This window comes from Chrysoperla carnea, chromosome 4 (assembly GCF_905475395.1).
Source record: "Chrysoperla carnea chromosome 4, inChrCarn1.1, whole genome shotgun sequence".
In the NCBI taxonomy this organism is placed as follows: Eukaryota; Metazoa; Arthropoda; class Insecta; order Neuroptera; family Chrysopidae; genus Chrysoperla; species Chrysoperla carnea.
This window is the reverse complement of record NC_058340.1, coordinates 68749643-68770949: the sequence shown is the minus strand read 5'-3', so window position 1 is coordinate 68770949 and position 21307 is coordinate 68749643. Positions and strand designations below refer to the sequence as shown.

The window sequence follows — 21307 nt, the reverse complement described above, 5'->3', positions numbered from 1 at the left end:
GATAAAAGTCTAAAAGACACTCAAAGAGTTGTTAAATATTTCAGGGAAGGTTTTTAGGCAACGTAAGCATTGGAATATCTATAAAATCAATGTTAGGGTCTAGCCAATCCATGAGTTTTTAAATTTGTGAAATATTATTTGCGAGTAAGGTGTTGAACGCAAATGAAATACATTTTTGACATCGATTAGAAAATCATTTAAATCCGGCTAAGCAACTACTTTTTTACTCGAAATTATTAAATTTTAAGAGTTTCCATTCGCTTTCATCAAATTCTTAATATCTTTCTCGGGTCAGAGGATTCGATGTTTCAAGGCATAAAGAAGTTGCAGAAAATTAAAAGTTTACAATGTTAGAAGTAAACATAACGTAAAAAGGTGGAAATGAATTGCTGAACCTTTGAATGAAAGTATATCTTTCAAAAATCTCTATTTTGATATTTTCTTGAAGGAATTATTAAGGACTTTTTAAGCCATGTGTACAACGTAGCAGCATACTACGTAGCAGTATAAATTTATATAGTAGATTCATGACTGAAGAACTAGGAGGCATTTAACCAGTGTTTTCCAAAACTATCTAGTGTTTTGTAGACATTTTTTTTTTATATAACAAAAATATTTTTTTCTGCATCAGCTGAACTAAGAATTTTATGCTAAATATATTTTATACATATTGTTTATACATTTATAAAAAGAATTAGTGGAAGTATAGCCGTTTAAAAAGGTGTACAAGCTTCAGCTAAATGCTTCAGAATTAACATTCCTTGATGTTTTTTTGTTCTGATTTTGTCAGAAATAGACAGCGTTGAAAGTATATTTTTATCGCATTATAATTTTGCCTACTTTTTCTTTAAAATATCTTGTTTGAGAAAAAATTTATTTACTATTATTTTCCTTCAAATTTTCTCAGTTATATTATTCAGAATAGAAATTGAAATCCATTCAGTCAAATTGAACTGCGTAAGAAAAACCTGCACATCGCTTCTCCAAAAAATAACAATTTTCTAACTTTCTAATTTCTTTTCTTAAAAGATATGTAGGTAAGCCGTTAAACATCTACTTTTGTGATATTTCTGTTATTTTTTACAAGCTTTTATTTAATTTCACCTGTCCCGTTGTCTGTCTGTAATTAAATCTTGAAAGTCAAATTTGATACATTTCCCGGCTTCCGATTGCCCTGAAATTTTGCATGCACATTTATTTTGGATGACAATGCATGGTAAGGTTGTGGTGTCCTGATTTTCCCCTCGCTTCCACCATATTTGAAAAAAATAATAAATAGTAGAAAATAATTTTATCTATGAGTCACTCATACCCGACGATTTGTAAAAGTTTGAGAGGCTTAATATTAAAAATGAATCGAAAACTAATAAGCGAGTGGAAGTAGATGGGGCGTTCAGAATTATTTTTGATATTTTAAATTTAGCGCCTAAAGCTTTTAAAAATAGTCGGGTATGAGTGACTCGTAGGTAAAATTATTTGCTACTTTTTATTGCTATAAAAGCTTGTCTCTTAAAAAGTATTTTTAGTCCGAATATTTTTTTAACCAGATATATAAAGTGATTATACGATACAGTGAGGTTATATACTTAACGAATCACGAGATAATACATTTTGTACTACCATGTAAAAGAGCTATTTGATTTTTCCTTAAAATTCTTCGCATTCATTTGCGAAAACCGAGAAATTGTTTTTTTTTTTTTTTTGGAATGGTAATTTTTGATGAAAATTTGAGTCGTTTAAATAACTTATTTCTTAAATATATCACATGAAAACATTATTTGTGGGAAATTGTTCTCCAGGCTTATGCATTTCTACTATTACCAAGCTTTCAAAAGACAGGAAAAAGAATTATTAATTTAATTGTGAGCCTACGATCTACAAGGATTTCTTTAATTTCATAAATTTATTTACGAAAAATTTTTACAATATATCAATTGATTTTTTAACCAAAATATTTTACGAAAAAATAGAATTGAAGGAAAAACTTTACGAAACGCATATAAAGAGCAAAAACATCATATTTTTTCACACCAATATGATACACATACACAGATAAATAGTTTTCCGGCATTTTCCACACACATATATAAATATGTTGAATGAATTATTGTATATATATTATTGTATATGGTAGAGATAAAAAAAAAAAAAGAAAAATTCTTGACTCGAACCGGCGTCGTATGACGTTTTTTTTTTTATTTTATCTACATGGATTTCCCTTTTTATATTATTTGTTCTACGTAAAATGTTACTTCATATGTATAGATATTATATTGTATCTTTATATATTGTAATATATTAGGTGTTAGATTTTATATAACTATAATATTCTCATCATATACGCATTTTAATGTGTGTTTGTTTTTCTATTGCATTTATAGGCGTAAAAAATACAATACGAATAGGTTTTTTTGTAATTTTTAATATAAATATTAAGTCATTATTGTAATATAGGATGATTAGTTTGCTTATACAGTACAATTTAAAGTTATTTGAATTCGTTATTAACACAAGTGAAATGTAACCAAATTTAAAAAACTCCCAACACATGCGATTTATTCCTTGTAAACCGATTTTTACAAACTTTGCTATAAAATGTTCTGAATCGAGTCGGTTCGACCGTTAAGGGGCTACGATTCCACTGCGAAACACACAGACGCACAGATCAGACTGTTTTTTTTAAATCAATATCGAAGTGATGGTCAAGGATATCAGATGAGATCAAAAGGATACTTAAAGAGCTATCATTTTGTGGGAAAAATTTTTGGAAATATTTTAATTGAAATTGAAATAATTGAGTTGATTTTGTTCTTTTGAATTATTGGTTTGAATTACTTAATTATTTTACAATTTCACTTTTCAAAATGAATTGAACCAAGTTTATTTGACCATTCATTTCCATAGTAATTATTTATATGTCATGCCTTTTCCAAACTGAATTGATTTTGAAGATCATCGTAAATTTTTTATTTTTTTCGGATTCGGAAACCTAAGCTTGCACTTGAAACATAGCTAAGTACACTCTTTGTTAAATTACCTTTCAAATGAAACCAAAAAAAAATTAAAATCGGTTCATCTGTTCAGGTGCTACGATGCCACAGACAGCACCAATTTTAGAAAATACGTATTTAAATAATTGAAAACCATTCTGATCTTTATAAGTACCCGAAAATGTTTAGAAAATATCCATATGTTCGATTGTTTTCGATTTTAAAATTATCCAATAAAATCCCCGACTAGAAATTGTCCCAGTACTTATATTGGGGCCCGCTTGGGATTTGTTGGGGCATGTCCCAATAGGTCTATCCCAATTGGGATCCGATTGGGAACCTTTTGGGATAGCCCAATGTAAAAATAGGCGATTTTATAATAGTTTTTCCCAACTGGGGCCTATTTGGGAACTTATTGGGAAAGCCCAAATTAAATTAAAATAGGTCTATCCCAATTGGGATCCAATTGGGAACCTTTTGGGATAGCCCAATGTAAAAATAGGCGATTTTAAATAGTTTTTCCCAACTGGGGCCTATTTGGTAACCTATTGGGAAAGCCCAAATTAAATTAAATGATAAACACAACGGTTTAATTGTTTGAGTGGGACCTGGTTGGGAACACGTTGGGATAGCCCGATGTAAAAATTAAATAATCTTTACTCTATTTTTACCGGATTTTGAAAAATTTGATTGCTTTGAATAAAGCAAATATATATGTTCTTAATCTTAGTACAGTTAATTGATTTAAAAAATTTCCTACTTTATTAAAAACAATCATAATTTTTCAATTAATTTTTTTTGTTTAAGTTATTTTTTTATAGTAAGTAAATAGTTATAAATTTAGAAAAAAATAATTTCCCTAAAAAAGTTTTAATTCAAAACGCTTTACTTCACTTTTAACTCTGTACTTTGAGTATTTATAAACTTTTCGTTTTTTACATAATCTATTTTTTTCTCTTAATATTATTCTGTTATTGCTATTTCCCTTCTATTTGAATCAAAAGTATTAGTTCTTCATTTTTGAATTTTCCGCGTTTTATTTATTTAAAACATTTCAACAGATGGCGCTACGAGAAGTTTTTTATTTGTCATAATAAAAACACTGTGATTAACAAACGATCGAGTAATCGAGTATGAATCGAAAATAAGTGATTTTTTATAGTTTTTTTTTGTTATTTTAATTTATAAAAATTCAGCATCATACTATATCATAAAATTTTTTAAGTGCATTTACGTTTAATTGAATTATATTATTTTGACATATGTGTAACGAACTTTTGAGTGTAATTGAAAGTGAGGTTATGTAAAATGTGAACTTGGACTTCTACGGACCAGAAGTTTTTATTCAAGTATACAAGGTAAAAATTTCGATCACAAGTTATATTGTAATTATTAAAAAAAATAGTTCTTACATTAATAATTTTTTTTTTTAAATTATTATAGATGTCTTTATTAAAAAACTAGCTTCCAGTCCCGAAAACCCACTAGACGATAAAGAAATTTTGAAGGCAATGACAGCAGTGATACAAGGTGCTCGAGATTGGGATGGCCATCGTCTTCTTCGTTTAAAAAAATGATCATTCTATTGACTGAATCTATTGTATTTTTATAAATTTATAAATAAAAAAATTTGCTTGGTAATTTCCAGTTTATTTTTAATTTGAAGCTATAGGCTACATCATGATTGTATTGATTAACAAGGGGCAAATGATTTACAATAAGGTAAATTAAGCGGGAACAGACCGGGATTATTCGATTGGGAATCCATAGGGCTTGCACATTCGGGAACGTATAGGGACTGCCCAATTGGGAACCAATTGGGATAGCCCCACCGGGCCCCAAATAAGTTTCTGCGTTACAGCCCAATTTGGGGTCCCAATTGGGCAACCAAGCTGGGTCCCAAATGGGAGCACGTGAAAATTTCTAGTCGGGTCGTTAATTTTTAGAATTAAATTTAGAAAAAAAATTATCGTGAAATAATTTTAAAAATTTGTTCATATTATGAAATACTTTGTGGAAACTATGATTTATGTGTTTTTTTAATTCCTGAACTGGAAAATTGACTTTTGATTTAATTATATGAAATTATTATATCTCTTCGGGGATTATTAAAAAAAACCTAGATAGAATATTGGTTTTCAACATAAAGAGTCCTTCAAATATAAAAAATATAGTTCTAGTTTTAAAAATAGTATTTTTTGAAAATAGCTTGATTACACTAAAATTTTTGAATTTAGAAATCAGCAAAATTTTCAACCAGCGGTTCAATTTAACAAGAAAAAAAACCGATCAAGAAAAATATCAAACTGAACATATTTTTTATTTGGGGAAATTAAAATCATAATTAAAACATCAAATTTTCAATTAATTGTAGAATTGTTAAGGAATATCAGGTTTGAGCATTTACGGAAATATAAATCAGGTTTAGGAGTTAAATATCTGAGTTTCAGAACTAAAAGAATGGGAATTGTATTACATTAAATAGGATATTTTTATGTTTTCGCTTAAAAGTCAAAATTGCACTGCGCTTCCACCATAAAAGTTATCAAACATGCTTTCTTTTGGTTATGGATCAGTTAGTGAAAATAATGATTGTGCAATGGTTTTTTAATAAGAAAAAATATGAGATATTTTCAATTCCTGGTCGCTTGGACATAGAAGCATTCTTAAAAATTACATCTTTTTCCGAAACGAAGAAGCAAGAATTCAAGATTTCAATAAACATATATTAATTTTTTACTACTAAGCTGCAAAAGGCTTTTTTATCTTGTTAAATTTCTATACTGAATTTATTTTCTAAAAGAATAAATTTTGACATGAGTTATTTACCTTAAGAAAAATAAAAAATAAAAAACCAACAGAAAAGTAAAAAGCCCCTAGTATTTTTAACCGACTTCAAACAAAAACGGAGGAGGTTATCAATTCGACTGTATTTTTTTTATGTTTGTTACCTCAGAACTTTTGAATGAGTAAACCGATTTTGATAATTCTTTATCTATTTGAAAGCTGGTGTTTCCCGTGTGGTCCCATTTTATTTTGGTCCAGTTCTGACAACGTCATCCATGAAAAAATCATAAAAGTCTTAGATTTGCAGCAAGTATACACGACAAGAGGACGAATAACTCAATATCAAGCCAACCGATTTCGATGATTCTTTTTTTTGTGACGAATTAGTTAGTTTACTTCAGATTCACTAAAAATCACAAAATAAAAAACCTTTTAACAAAAAGAAAACCGACTTCAAAAGAAAAACTTTTCCAAAATAAATTAATATGCACTAAAAAGTAAAAAATAACGATAATATAATGTAGTTAAAATTATTGTTATTTTTGGAGTCGGTGTCAGCCAAGCTAATGTAGCAAACTGTTCTGTTGTTAAAGTTGTTTCCTTGGCTGACACCGACTCCAAAAAAAAAAACAATAATTTAAACTACATTATATTATCGTTATTTTTTACTTTTTAGTGCATATTAATTTATCTTGGAAAAGTTTTTCTTTTAAAGTCAGTTTTCTTTTTGTTAAAAGTTTTTTTATTATTTGCCCTAGAATTTTGTCAAAAAAACATTATAAATTCTTTGAAGAAAAACATTTCCATTCAAATTTTCAAGTAAGAAAAAAAACTTCTGTAACAACTGTAAATAAACATCTAATATAAAACGCATACGATAACGAACCACAGCGACAAATAACGGTGCATAGCGGTGAAAACATCAACTAGCGTTAAAAAAACAACTCACATATACATACATACATACATGAAGAAACGCATTATAATGTAAAAACAATAAATTCATAGAAGCGAACAGCATCATCAAGCGGAGAGTAAGAGTGTATTATGCAAAGAAACATTACCAGTGCATACACGACAAAAGCATCAATGACACAAAACACCATAAGGCACCCATATTTTTCATGATTTTCATTCAGAGCGCGTGATCATCACACACAACCACCTTAACTATATAAGCTCCACCTTAATGTTAAACAAAAATCACCCTTAAATCTAACTAAACATAAATACGTTTAACGATTTAAACCAATCAATTGCTAAACACGTGATTTCATAATACCATATATATTGAAGCCACACCTATATGAGGAACCTAATTTAGTGCTCCCGAATTTAGTGGAGGGGTTGTTGGTAAGGTTTTTGTTTATTAGTAGGGGTATTATTATGAATATTATAATAATAATTGTATAAGGGGGGTGTGAAAAAATCATGTAAACGCCACCAATATGCGCTATGGGATGGCCATTATTTTTCAGAGGGTTGGTTTTACTTTTTCCATCAGTAATTACATGAGTATGTATGTTTTCCTCAATCAAGAAACTTGTTTTTAGAGAATCAAGTTTTAGTCTTTAAACATACGGGCTAACAAATACACACACGCGAGCGAATTTTTGGTGCAAAAGTTTTTCATGCTTGTTTTTTAAGTTTTTCAAATGAGAACATAAATTTTCTTTTTTTGTTTTTTTAAATTAATAAACTGGAAAATTATTCCTGGATTTTTCTCTTCTGTGATTGTGCAAAAAAAACTTAGTGTGAAAGTTATACGGTTTTTCTTGGTGAAGTGATGTTTGACAACGATTTATAACTCGGTCTAAAAATATTAACTACAGCGAAATTTAACCCCCCAACTAATAAAAAATGGCCTTGTTTTTATATTTTTTGAAAATGACGTTATAAGGAAAAAAAACCACAACGAAATTGAAACATTTTTTTTTGGGATTTTTTTGGAAAAATTGAAATCGATTCAAAATGAATATTGAAAGTGTGATATCGGAAAATATAAACAGTTTTCATAAAAATATATTCACAGCGCCGCCAAGTTTAAAAAAATCTAGTTATAATATAGATAATTTTTTAAATAATCGTGGTGCCACATCAGCAATGACCCATCAACGTTCACCGTTTGCTATACAAGAATTATTGGGTTTAGGTCCAACGTCGAATAGCACGGGTGAAAATAATAATTCACCGACGGGAAATACATCACAACATCGAAGTCCAACGGCGGGTGTTTCTGCGGTTACACCGGGTAGTGGACATTGTGGTAAGTCATTATTTTATAGTTTTTTTTCATGTTTTGCCAGAAAAAAAAATTCACCTAATTTATGTAGAAATGAACTTGTCTTTCAAATTAATCTAGAGTTTGTTACTAGAATTACAAAAATCTTTATCAAAAGCGACGGTGTCACGAATGAAGCGTTATTTTTGCAAACAATTCCTCAAAAATCTATGAATTTTTATTTTTTTGGGAAAATATAATGGCAGAAAATAATCATTTTTGTGGTATTTGACACTAAACAACCTAATTAAAATCCGTGAACAACGATTAATTCACAGTTCATGAAAGAAAAAGCAATGAATGTAGATCCCGTCGAATCAAAGGGATTAGTCATTCTGATAATATAACTTCCAACCGGAATTATTCTGTTTAAGAAGATAAACAATTCTCTCTTAGATAAACATGTCTTTCCCAAACCTAAGCATGTTCTTCCCCAAGTAATTTCTAAGCAGCTACAAATTTCTTAGATTAAAGAAATCAAAATTTTCCACTCGAGTTAAATAAGTCATTCTGGATAATTTTTGCATGATAGTATTCGTTAATTTCCTAACTAACCACTTCTTAGCGCCTTTACTTGCAAATAATTATATCTTAGCGTTTTGACATTAAAAAAAAATTGCTTGTTTTCTTAAAAAATTTAACCAATATTTGGGTATTTTATTTTAAAAATTTGGGTCTAAATTTTTTACGACCTGGAAAATAAGAAATGATTTATTGATCATTTTACTTTCAATTTTCAAATAAAAAAAGCCTAAAAATATTTTTAGCAAAAAGACCTTAAATTTTCAAAAGCTACACTTTCTTTTAAGTTTTACTCTTGATAATTTGTAGGTCGTACAAAGCTTGGATCATATTTTTAATATTTCCCAGCGCTTACGAACAAATTTGGCCACGAGGGGATGAATCTCTACTTAATTTAGACTATAAGTACCAATTGTTAAAATTATTCTTATGCCTTAAATTATTTTCAAGACTATGTTTTAAAATAGTGGCAGATTTTAAGGAGCAGTTTCCCACTGGGCCCTAGAAATAGGAGGTCTCACAAGTAGCCTTATGAAACTAAGAAAAAAGTCTCTGTTTATAGATTTTCAAAGCCCCTATAGGAAGATTTTGATAACTGGGCCTTTTCTTAAAGCCCACCACTTTTTCAAAAGCATGTTTGGTTTATTTTTCTGGCAAAGCTAAGCTATCGAGATAATTGAGATATTATTTTAGTATTCCCAAAAACTTTAATACTATAAAAATGGGCAAGATAATGTTTACAAGATTTTTAATAAGGGGGCAACTATCATTTGCCTTACTTGATTTCTGTCAAAATGTATATGCCAACGTAGTACTTTATTTTCGGCCAGAAATTGAAAACTGGTTACAAAATTAAACTAGCGCTAACTCAAGTTGGAGTGGTTTTGACCTGTTTTTGGAAGTAAAATTTAGAATATAGTTAGTTTACAATCTGATTGAAATTCAATATTATAATGGCATATATGCAAAAAATTAGCTAATACTTATAATTAATAAAATAAGCAACTTTTCCAATAAAATACTAAACCTGGAAATTTGATTTCCAGGTTCTGGTAGTGCAAATTCAAGTACAAATAATGATGGCTCATCAACATCGGCCGCAAACAGTCCTAGTGGTATTAACACATCATCAGCGGCAACAACATTTAGCCATCAACCACCATCCGCTGATACAGTGGCCGCATTTAGTCATCATCATATGGCCAGTATGGCTGCATCACGTATGGCATATTTTAATGCACAAGCGGCCGTCGCTGCAGCATTCTTACCACATATGCATCAAGCTGGTTTACATCATCATCAAGCAGCGGCTGCTGCGGCAGTTGCTGCCGGACAACCTCCCCCAGGTGCGACTGGTTAGTACATTTTTTGTAGTCTTGAAATTTGTTAATAAATGTAGGCATGTTGATATTTTGGAAATCTTAAAATTGGTGTCATTTCGCCCAAAAATAAAACACATTTTAGTTGGGCCCACTACATTTTTAAATTATTATTAAATCCTGAAAGAAAACCCCTGACTCTGGGAAAAATGGCTATGAAGATATTTTCGTTTCGATAATAAAAAAGCCGATATTACGTTTCAGAGTCACGTATAAAGATTTGAGGGGTTCTTCTATGTAAGTAATAGAAAAATTTGGAATCTTTAATATTTATAGAAAAGGCAAATAAAGAAAAAAAGGCTCTTGTAAATTCAGCAGAGTGTGTTTAGATCAAGCATATCCAAAGCAATTTTGTTTCCACCCGATCATTATCTACAAAATCTTTCATTCTTCATAGGTTATAATCAATATTGATTGCTTTTACTAAACTCAGATTATTTTTTAATAATTATTGAAAAATACCTTGGGCTTATGGTATAGAAATTTGGAAACCGATAAATACTCATAGAATTCAGATAGTTAGGAGAAATATTATGTAAAAAAAAATAAATCTCTCTTACTGATTGCAAAAAAATAAATTTATTATCTAAAATAATCAGTAATTAATCTAGTGCCCCGAAAGTTCATAATTAATGGAGTTTGGAGTGTCTTATGTCCAAAATTTATTTATTTATGTGTCTTATGATATTCAGGAATTGAATTTGAATAAACTTAATTTTTAAATCGTTTAAAAGGTCTTTAACAAACTATAATTATAAAATTTACTTTTTTTGATTAAAAAATAATTATTAATCTCCAAATTGCATGCGTTATAAATTGTTTAAAAAAATCGATCTTTTTTCTTGATTAAAGGAATTAAATCCTCGACTTTTTTCGATAAAAAAATAAGACATGAATTACCTAAAAAGATTATTTAAACACCTTTAAAAGTGTAAAAATAAAAAGTGTAATTCGATATATTTGGCCTAAATAATTAATTCATTAAGTAGGTTTTTTAATCAAAAAAACAAGAAATCCTTTTCCGTCGGAGAGTGTGTTGAAATATTTTTCATTGTAATACATGCAAAAAATGTGTATATAATGTAAAACTCTGAGTGAATCGACATGACGCGACGGGAATTATTCCCCATGACTATATATTTTGTACAGTTATGGTATTTATTTTTGTTCAAGTCATTTAACTTCAAAATTAAATTGATTCAAATCCAAATTTTTTAGATTTCGAAAAAATTTACGGAAGTTTTGAATTCCTCCAACAGGCTCTATAAGATTCTGTAAAACATTCATTGAAATAAAAAGATTAAATTTCTCAGTTTTACTTAAGTAAGAAAGGTTACTAAAGGTAACAATAAGATTGAATTTGTGGCTACCACCAAATTCCAAAATCCTTTTAAAACCATTAAAACTATTCAAAACATATCTCTGCGGATTTTGTTAGCTGGCAACGATTTTAGGAATAGGTGAAGAAATCCTAGAGCCGATATTTTGTGTGTAAACATTTTAAAATACCATTCATCGCGTGAATCTACTTAATTTAATAAATTTTGTCAATTTTTCACCGAATTTCGAATTCTTCGACAGTAATTGTAAATTTTCTGCTTATGATTTTTTAAAACTACTTATCCATTATTCCATCAGGAAATTATTCATATTCCTGTTTTATTTTTTGAATATAATCGACAATTTATACAAAGGCTTTTTTTTCAAGAAAAACTTTCAATTAAATTTTTGCTAAAGAATAATATTTTAAACAAGCGAAAAACGTTTAAATGACGTCATCTTTTACGTTTTCAAGGTCATTTTCAAATAATTTTCCAGTATTTTACATTTTTGAAAGCAAATAACGACCAGTTAATTAAAAATGAACACAAACGGTATTTATATAAAAAAAATAGTGAAATTAATTAGTGTCCTATTTAAAATATATAAAATATTTTTCATTTTATCTGTATCTCTCTTTATCATTGAACAGCTCAGTGTCGGTCGATGGAAAATATAGCAAAAGAGCTATATTTTCGCTCTCTAGATTTCGGTATATGGGGTAGTTACTGGTAATAATGCCTACCTAGAACCTCATTTCACCTGAATCAAAATGAAATTTATTTAATTTTATATATAAATATTATATATTTAATTTCGTTGAATATCTTGTGCGCTATGTTAAGTGTTCGCTTTGTGCTTCCTCTGTTCACTTTCGAAAAAAGTTGGAAACTGTAATGTCTGTTAGAAGAAATCAATCAAATTATAGCCGTGAAAACGTTTTAGAATCTGATATCTGATATATATTAAAATCTTGAAAGTTTGGATCGGTGAATTTGGATGAAATTTGTAACAGAGATGGATTATTGTCTGGAGCAGCAGACATAGGCTCTTTTTCTCCCAGTCAAATACATAAGTCTAGTGGGGTAGATTTGTCTTAATTTTTCATAGAGCAAAGAATTGACATAATTTTTTGTATAGGAAGTGGTAATAAAACGATCAGAAAAAGACATAGGCTGATTTTTATCCCGGATAAATGCACGATTCCTATGGGATAACATATAGGAACCGTGTTTTTTTTAAAAGTTTTGTAAAAGTTCGTGAAATAGATTTTTAGCGCATTTTCCTCGAGAAGGCATAAAGAATTAAAACCAGGCTAAGTCTACTGACTTTTCCACGAGATTTCTTCGCACGCCGTATATAAATATTAGGTAGGCACACAAAATATAGTGAATGAGTACCTATTAAAATATTTTCATGATAAACACAATATATTTTATATAGCAACATAGAGTGGGAGAGCAGAGAGCCTCCTAGTTATTTGATTTTCGTGTATATATTTGTTAATTAAATATTTTTCATAATTAATAAACTGTAATTTTAATAATAATAATGAAATAATTATTTTATGTTTATATTATATTATTATTGGTAATTTAATATTTGTTATAGATTTTTATTACCGGGTATCATAAAAGTGTGTTTAAACATTTGAGATTTACAATATCAATTGTATAACTTTAGATGGAACTATTTAAAACTGATTTATGCCTGGGAAAAAATGTATTTTAATAAAACAAAGAACATGAGTTTTTATTAAAATATAAACTTTAACGTATAAAATAAATTTTAAGCACGCAGTAACGTTTGACCTAAAGAAATTCGAAATCCTCTAATTCTTTTAGATTCTTTCTCATGATATGAGCTAAGAATAAGTCAATTAAAATCGAATATAAATAGACAAAATTATTGATAATTAAAGTAAAAAAATAGCATTCATTTCGAATTTAATTTTAACAAGTTAAATTGATTGACTATAAAAATTTTGAAACATCGGGTATATCGAGTGTATATTTATTAATTAAGTAAAATTTTATATTTCGGTTTATAAATTATTCAATTAAAAATTTTCAATAATTAATTCATACTCGAAAATTTGAATAACAATTTTCTGTGCATAATAATAATATATTTTAATTAATAAAACCGTGATGGCTTTAAAAAAATTATTTTTAATTTATACCAAATTTAAAAATTCCTTTTATTCACGCAAAAAGCTTTGAATATTTTAAAGATGGTTTTTATTTCGCCGATTCTGTTCAAAAATCGAAATAAAAAAGCTTTATCCCAATTTTACTGACCGCATTCTTTAAACATTGATTTTTTTAAAATCATTATTACATCTTCATTTTATAAAACAGGAAATATTTACTACAATTTTTCTAATGACTTTAATGGATTGCAAAAAAATAAAAATAGTATAAATTAGCAACTTAAAAACTACTCGGAGAAAAATTCATACATACGTAGGTGTGTAAGCTGCGATATTGTACTTGTAATAATTTTAGAGATAAGATTTTAAAAAATTTTAAAACTCAGATTTACATTTTACTGTCACAAAATCATCTTTCTTAAAAAAACTATACTTTCATGAACGGAAACAGGTACATTGATTCATAACCGGCTAGTAGCCGAGCTTGTTAAGGCGTCTTAATTTGCTATAACTACTGGCTGGGAGGTTGCGGATTCGAACCCAGGCAGTAAATTGATCACACTTTCGTCGCTTGGATAAGAACGAAGTAACCGACTCGACCCACATCATAAAATTAATAGTATATTCAGATGTAGTTTAAGAAATAAATACAGATTAGAAAATTATGATGTGGGTGGCCTCTGTTATAGACATGGACTGAGAAACGGATGTTAAACCCCATTATAATTATTATTATGTTTATGAGGGAAGCGTTGAAAATATGCATCTCTGCTTCAAATTTACTCGTTAACTTATTTTGCCTATTACAAGAGTTCTACAATACGCACAGAACAAAAATTGCTAAGCTCAATTTCGTCATTTTGATGAAAATAATTATTGAAAGACTTTAAATTTGTCTCCGTGTACATTCTGATTTTCCGGTTACATAATAATTATTAACAATGATGCATAAATAACTACTTGAATGCATTTTTACATCAGATTTTTGCAACGATACATTTACTGATATCTTTATTTACAACATTTATTTTTTCAATTGTGTATCTTTTTCTATTTCGTTAATGTTTTTTCTATTTTGTACAGTTTTTTTTCTTTTAATAAAATATTAGTGATTCTTGTAATCCTTATTATGAGAGCTTACCATTAATGATAACTTGATCACTAATGTATGGGTAGCGTTATACAAACTGTCATTGCTACTGGAGTTAGTTTTTAGGAACTGAAATTATCCTTCATATTGTATATCAATATATATGATTTCCAGAAGACAGTTGGGATCGTTTAAGGTTTTTCTATCAAAAATAATTAAGAATATCAGAAGTATAACAAGTGTACCTATACTTATCTATAAATATATAGGAGACTTTCTATAGATATAGATAGTCACTCATCACGATATCTCTGGAACTATAAGACCTAGAGATTTGAAATTTGGCAGGAATATTTCTTTTGCCAAGTAGAGGTCAGCTAAGAACGGATTTTACGAAACGGATTCCACCCACAAGGGGGGGTTGCGGGGGTGTTCATGAATAAAAAATTCATATTTTTCAATTATCGCTTTTAATAGTTCAAAACTTGGTCAGAATGTTTTAAATTACATTTAGAAATTTTTTAACCTTCGGAGGGTAGAAAGGTGTAGCGAGAAAGTGGGAAGGAAATATCGAATATTTACAAATATACCTAAGTGGGGTATCAAATAAAAGAGCATGACGTGTACATTACAAAACTGTTATCCAACGCAAGGAAATGTGGAGGGAGGGGTGCAAGTGGGGATGTTGCCCAGCAAAGCGGGTAGTTCCCAGCTAGTTAAGAATATAATAATACTTTTACCAGAAAAAGTCGATTGACCGTATTGATTATTGTTATACCATGCATATATGTAATATGCAAGGTATACTAAGTTTAGTCCCAAGTTTGCAACGCTTAAAAATATTGATGCTACGAACAAAATTTTGCTATAGGTTTTCATAGAATCACCTAATTAGTCCATTTCCGGTTGTTCGTTCGTCCGTCCGTCTGTGGACACGATAAATAAAAAACGAAAAAAGATATCGAGCTGAAATTTTTATAGCGTTCTCAGGACGTAAAGAGTGAGGTCGAGTTCGTAAATGAGCATCATAGATCAATTGGATCTTGGGTCTGTAGTTTAAATATAAAAAATGTTTCTTATAAAAAAATAAACAACTTTTGCTTGAAACATTTTTTCGTAAGCATCACTGTTTACCCGTGAGGGGGCCAATTAGGCGAAAATTTTATATTATGCACTTGAATATCAGTTATGTATGTGTCTCATGTTTGTATGTGTTATGTGATAAAGAAATCAACGCTGACTATGCATGATAGTTTAACAATTAACTCAGTCAATTGTCTGTTTTCACTTGTTTTTCGTCTACATTTATGAAGCTATAACAAAATTCGTCATCAAAGTTGAAAATAAGGTACAAATAATTTCAACCACAAGTTTCAACTCGTACTAACTTAAACATACAAAAGTCAATATCGGACTTGATAACTATTTGAAAACAAATGCTAAACATTGTATTTCTAGAACCGTTAATTTTTCCCGAATACTTTTGTCGAGTAACTGTTAGAATTAATTGAAAATTATACAAATTTAATAATAACCAAAACGAATTTTTATTCCTGACAAGTGAGTTGTTTTACTTCCACTTAACAGATGCATGTTTTTCACCAAAGCCAAGTTACATATTTAACTTGCTTAAAGATTATTTAGGGTATTTAGAAACGTATAAAATTTACTTGTATACTGTCGTCAGTATATTAACGACAAAGAACAGATTGTATTCTTTGAAAATGTATATAGAAAATACTTCTCTTATCATATTATAACTATTTCGATTAGTTCGTAATAACAGATAATAGATATTGAAACATTTTATTCTTACTTTTTATCTTATATTGTCGAGTTATAACTTAATTCATCATCAAAATTGAAAATGTATATTTTTTTTAAATTTGTATGCCCACTACCGAGGTCATACATCCTTAATTAGTCGAGCACAACGGTTGTTTTTTTCGTTTTCAATAATTTATATCATCCATCTACCGTTTTCCCATAAAACTAATGTTAAATGTGACTTTTGGAGTTATTTATTTATTTAAATAATCGGGTAACTTTGAGCTTAAACTTAGTCCAACTTCATATAAAAAAATCTCAAGCCATTTATCCAAAATTACCTTAGCGCTCGTACCTCCTCAACAAAAACAAAAATCATGTTTTCTTATCGACTGCATTTGTGATTGATCTAGAAAAATCCTCTTCTAATCACCAAATGAGTAGAATTTCTATATTTTTCGACTTCTAAACATGCAAAATAATCTATACCCTAGTCACTAAAGTCTGGTTGATTTTTAATCACAAGTTTGTGCAGGCTTCACAACCTTATCAATAAGGTAAGACTGACGTCACTCAATATTAAGTAAAAAGTATATAAACATTATTAAAAGATACACACCGAATAACTGCAATACAACAACATATAAACCTTCCAAGTTTAATAAGTTTGAGATAAATTGGGGGAGAATTTTAAAATACAAAGCCCATCTCTTCTCTATATAACACTATATATATATATGACATTGAACCCCCCCCGCACTTCTCTTGCATCTTACTAGTACAACACTTCATCCTGTAGGTATATCGTATGGTGTTTGTATTATTATTTATTCTCTCTGGTGGTGGCTTCATTTACACTTCCTAAATTCATATGTGAGTCGAAGTGTAGTGTAGTAGTTTTTTTTTTTATTTTACATACAAACACCCCGTAACAATAGACAATTAACACTCTGAACGTGAATATGCAAAAAAAATAAATGAACATTGAACTAATATAGATGGAATCAATTTTAGGCTTTTAATTGGAAAATTACTTTGCGATAGATGATTGAAAATTTAAAATATTGATTTTTGTGTAAAACCAATATAGATGAAAGCGGTCTATAATGATCCCTCAGGGTAAAATGATCCCTCGTTATTTTAAGTAAACAGTTAAAGCCTTCAAGGATATTTATCAATAGATAGTTTTCGCGCGATCAAATTAATCGTTCAACAAAGACCTGTGGTTATGGTGGTGTATAAGCTTATTTGTATTTCGTAGCAAAAATATTAATTTTACTGCCTATGTTTTATGGTAAGACAAATTTCAACGCAAAATTTCTTTTTTTGTATTAGTTTTTTCCAACTGACTGTTTTTACTCTTGACTTTTGTTGACTTTTATTAATATAATGAGATCAGTGATTATGCTGAAATTCAAATATGTCGTTACGGGTAAAATGATCTCCTTTATATGGGTTAAAATGATCCCTATTTTGTATGTAAAATTAAAGAGATAAAATGATCCCCCATCATGTAACGGGTCTTGAATGTGTTGATTTAGATGAATTTACCAGTGATTTTTGTTTTCATACTAATCGTTGATGCAATGTAAAAGAATAGTTAATATTTTATGAAAAATGTTTGATAAAAACTGTATCTACTGTCTTTACAAGGTCAATCAAAACGATCTCCTTTAAGGAATATTGAATAGTTCTAAAAATTTAAACAGATCAAAAAAAAATTGCATACCAATATTGTAACATTTTAACAAAGAACTCGAAAATATTTCGACGTTGTACATTAAAAGAAAGGAATTGATGATTTTGTGGAAGGGCCGAGAATGGTATGCTTGAATTTCTATTTTGATAGTTAAACAATGTATTATTTCCTTGCGCTTCCACAATTAAAAAAAAATTTTCATAGATATTCAAAAGCAAATAAAATTCAAAATTCTCTATGTGCTATTGAAATTTTGACTTGTTTCTAAGCATTATTTTAAGTAGGATATCTGTATATTTCACTCGAATTTAAAAGTATAAAATGAATGATACAATCAGATCTCTAATACCAGTAATAATACATTATAATATGTAAGCTATATGCATATTAAAACATTAGTAGAAGATTGCATAAAAATATACACATATGCATGCATATTACTGCATATTACAATACAGTCGTCCTTAGCATATTAAATTGAACCCTATATGATATCTACAACACTATACCTACCTATTTAAAACAAATGCGCTAATAAGTAACGCACAGTTTATGTAAGTATAAAAATAATATTCTTTTTTATATTTATTTATCTGGACCAAAAGCTATGTGTCACATTCTACGAATATATATAGCTTTTCCTGAAAGGCCCCCGGATACAGTACATTAATTTTTGGGTTCGGTTAAAACTTTTTGAATACTACCGATTATTGTAGTTTTGATCAAATTTGTTATGGACTCATCAACCCTCGAAAATCTTTCCCTTTCGAGCTACGGTCCTTCAAAGGCTATGCCTACGTGAAGGGGTCGCAAGACAAAGGTTTTTGGAGGTTGAGTCCATAAGAACTTTTGATAAATATGATCAAAACTACCTTTATTGTGTCCGAAGTCTTTTCTAGCACAAATCAATAAACTTCTAGAGTTAGCAAAACTTGTAATTATCTAATTACCGTGGGGGTTCATACTGTAGATTTACGATAATCGAAACACTCGATAATCGGAAATATTATGAAAGTGAAACTATTTTCATCCTCCCTCACGTTGCACAATGCTCTCTACCAATCACTCATAAATGATATTGTTTGTTTGTATATTCTTTTAATACTTTTTATACAGTCTGACTTAAATAAATACATTCCAGTGTTTTTTTTTTTTTTGCAATGCTTTATTTTATTTTTAATAATTTTTTCCAATAAATATCACCAATTAAATGCAGTTTATTAAAATTATAAACAGTTTGTATCCAATTACAATGATATAATTATGGAGGAAACGCAGGGAATATTCAATTATACTACAAACAGATATATATAATATATTTCCTTGCGCTTCCACCATTTGATGCTTTAAATTTAGTAGGATACAAAAACTGAAAATACAAAAACGTGTCAAAAGATTTCATCATCACATTAATCTAAGAAATATTTCCTTGCTAGTTTAAAAAACATAACTCTGAAAGATACGATACCAAGGACATGTAAATAATTGCGTTGATTTAATCCACTAATCTCGTTTTGTTGGAGATTAAAAAATATATTTTGTCAAGTAAAAGTAGAAAATTTTTGGAACATGAATCTGAAGCCAATTTTTCTCAAAATGCATATTTTGTTTATATGAATATGAGAACTTCCTTTTCGTTGCTTATATCGAATAGCTTACAGCTTTATTTATTTTCTAATAACATGTTTTAACAGTCAGATTTTCATTTCTCCAATTCTCAACTTTGGTTTTTGTATCATTTCGGGCAAATAACTGTTCATTTAGAAGATGCAACACAATGGCTTCCTAATCAGGTCAGTTTTCGGTTAAAATATCATCCGAAATTACTCTTCCGTTGCTTAATTAGTTCCATGTACTGAGTTTTCTTTTTATTATATAAGCATTCGGTAGAACGTCCTGAAATGTATTTCCGACTTTTTTTTCATCGAGAAAAGTTGATAGGTTGCACATTTGTCGTACAAACATAGTATTTGGCTGATACTGGGATTTGCTCGCTGCATACTATACTCGTCGTGTATGAATGTATGTATGTATATGTATTACACCGTTCCGTTGATGACTGCTGGGTCTCTAGAGGTGTTGAACCTTGTACATTGCAAATTAGCTTGATTCTTCAACATAAATCCACTTCCCATTTGTGTTAAAACCATCAGATGAGTGTATATGTATAACACCACGATTACCAAGCACAGGAAAGTAAATTCAATCAACATCAACTCATACAGCTTGGTGTTTTTTTACACATATGAGTGAACTATACTAACACCAGTAGCGGTGCCAGAACGGGATAACATTTTAAAAAAGGCAGGGGAACAAAGAGGGGAGTGGAGCTTTTTAAGAAGTAATTTTGCTAAAAGTTCGCTTCTTTACTCCTGATTCTTGTTGATATAAATCTACGTAAAAAAGGCAGAAAAACTCGTTGTTTGTGTAAATCGATTTTATCTCTCTAATTTTACTCGAAAAAATGTTCAGCTAGATGTGATTTTTAACAAACATAAGTGTAACAATTTCTATTTTGTAAGAAGAAGGGGGGTTAACTAGTCTCCCGCCTTGTTGACCCGTCACTGACTAATACACATGAATAAATATGTGTTTTTTTTCTTCATTACTTACAAGACATGTAATAACGTTTAATAATGTTGTTTTCATTGGGTTCTCTCACCGGGTGTATGTTGTATGGATAGAAATTAATATTGAATGGAAAATTATTATTTTTAACATAATTTCTTTTGATATTTTCATACTTCATTTCTCCATAATTCTTTTAAAAAGGAAAGTGGAAAAACACATACATTCAAGAAACATTTTTTATAGAGTTATTTTTACTTGGGCTAGTATTTGACTCTTTACATTATGAAAGGTAGAGATTAGGTTTTGTCCGAGACTCAAAATGTTACGAAAGCAGTTAATTCGGGTCTAGATGTCGTTAACGATTTCAATGAGGAATAAGGATTTACAAGCCATACAAGTAACTGTTATAATCAAGTCTCAATGCAATCAAATATATCAGTAGTATTACACATATGGAGCCATTCGAGCAGAAAAATCTGTCGAAGCTTACCAAGAATTATCTCTGGAGGTTATGCCTACAGCGATAATAGAATGTTTCTCCAAAGAATGACAAGGTTAAATATGGAAAATTAAACTCCTCTAAAGACATCTTGCAAATGATTGTTACAAACAATACCGGGAGCAAAGGTAGACTGTGTGAAAACATATTGCTTGCAATGTGGAACCTGAACAAGCCTTTCCCAAGAGGTTGTTATGACGTTGCAATATTCAATAATTAAAAGTAAACAAAGTAGAAGCTAATATTATAA

General features: G+C 29.3%; 1 protein-coding gene across 1 annotated transcript in view; it reads left to right on the top strand.

Moving 5' to 3' along the window:
* The first annotated feature begins 7880 nt into the window (after nucleotides 1–7880).
* The window catches only part of LOC123298888 (visual system homeobox 1-like), a 162282-nt gene continuing 148855 nt past the window's right edge, over nucleotides 7881–21307 (top strand). Inside the window, exons 1-2 of the mRNA XM_044880985.1 lie at nucleotides 7881–8043; nucleotides 9627–9935. Of these exons, the coding sequence (XP_044736920.1) occupies nucleotides 7881–8043; nucleotides 9627–9935 (472 nt within the window). The remainder of the gene's footprint in view (nucleotides 8044–9626; nucleotides 9936–21307) is intronic.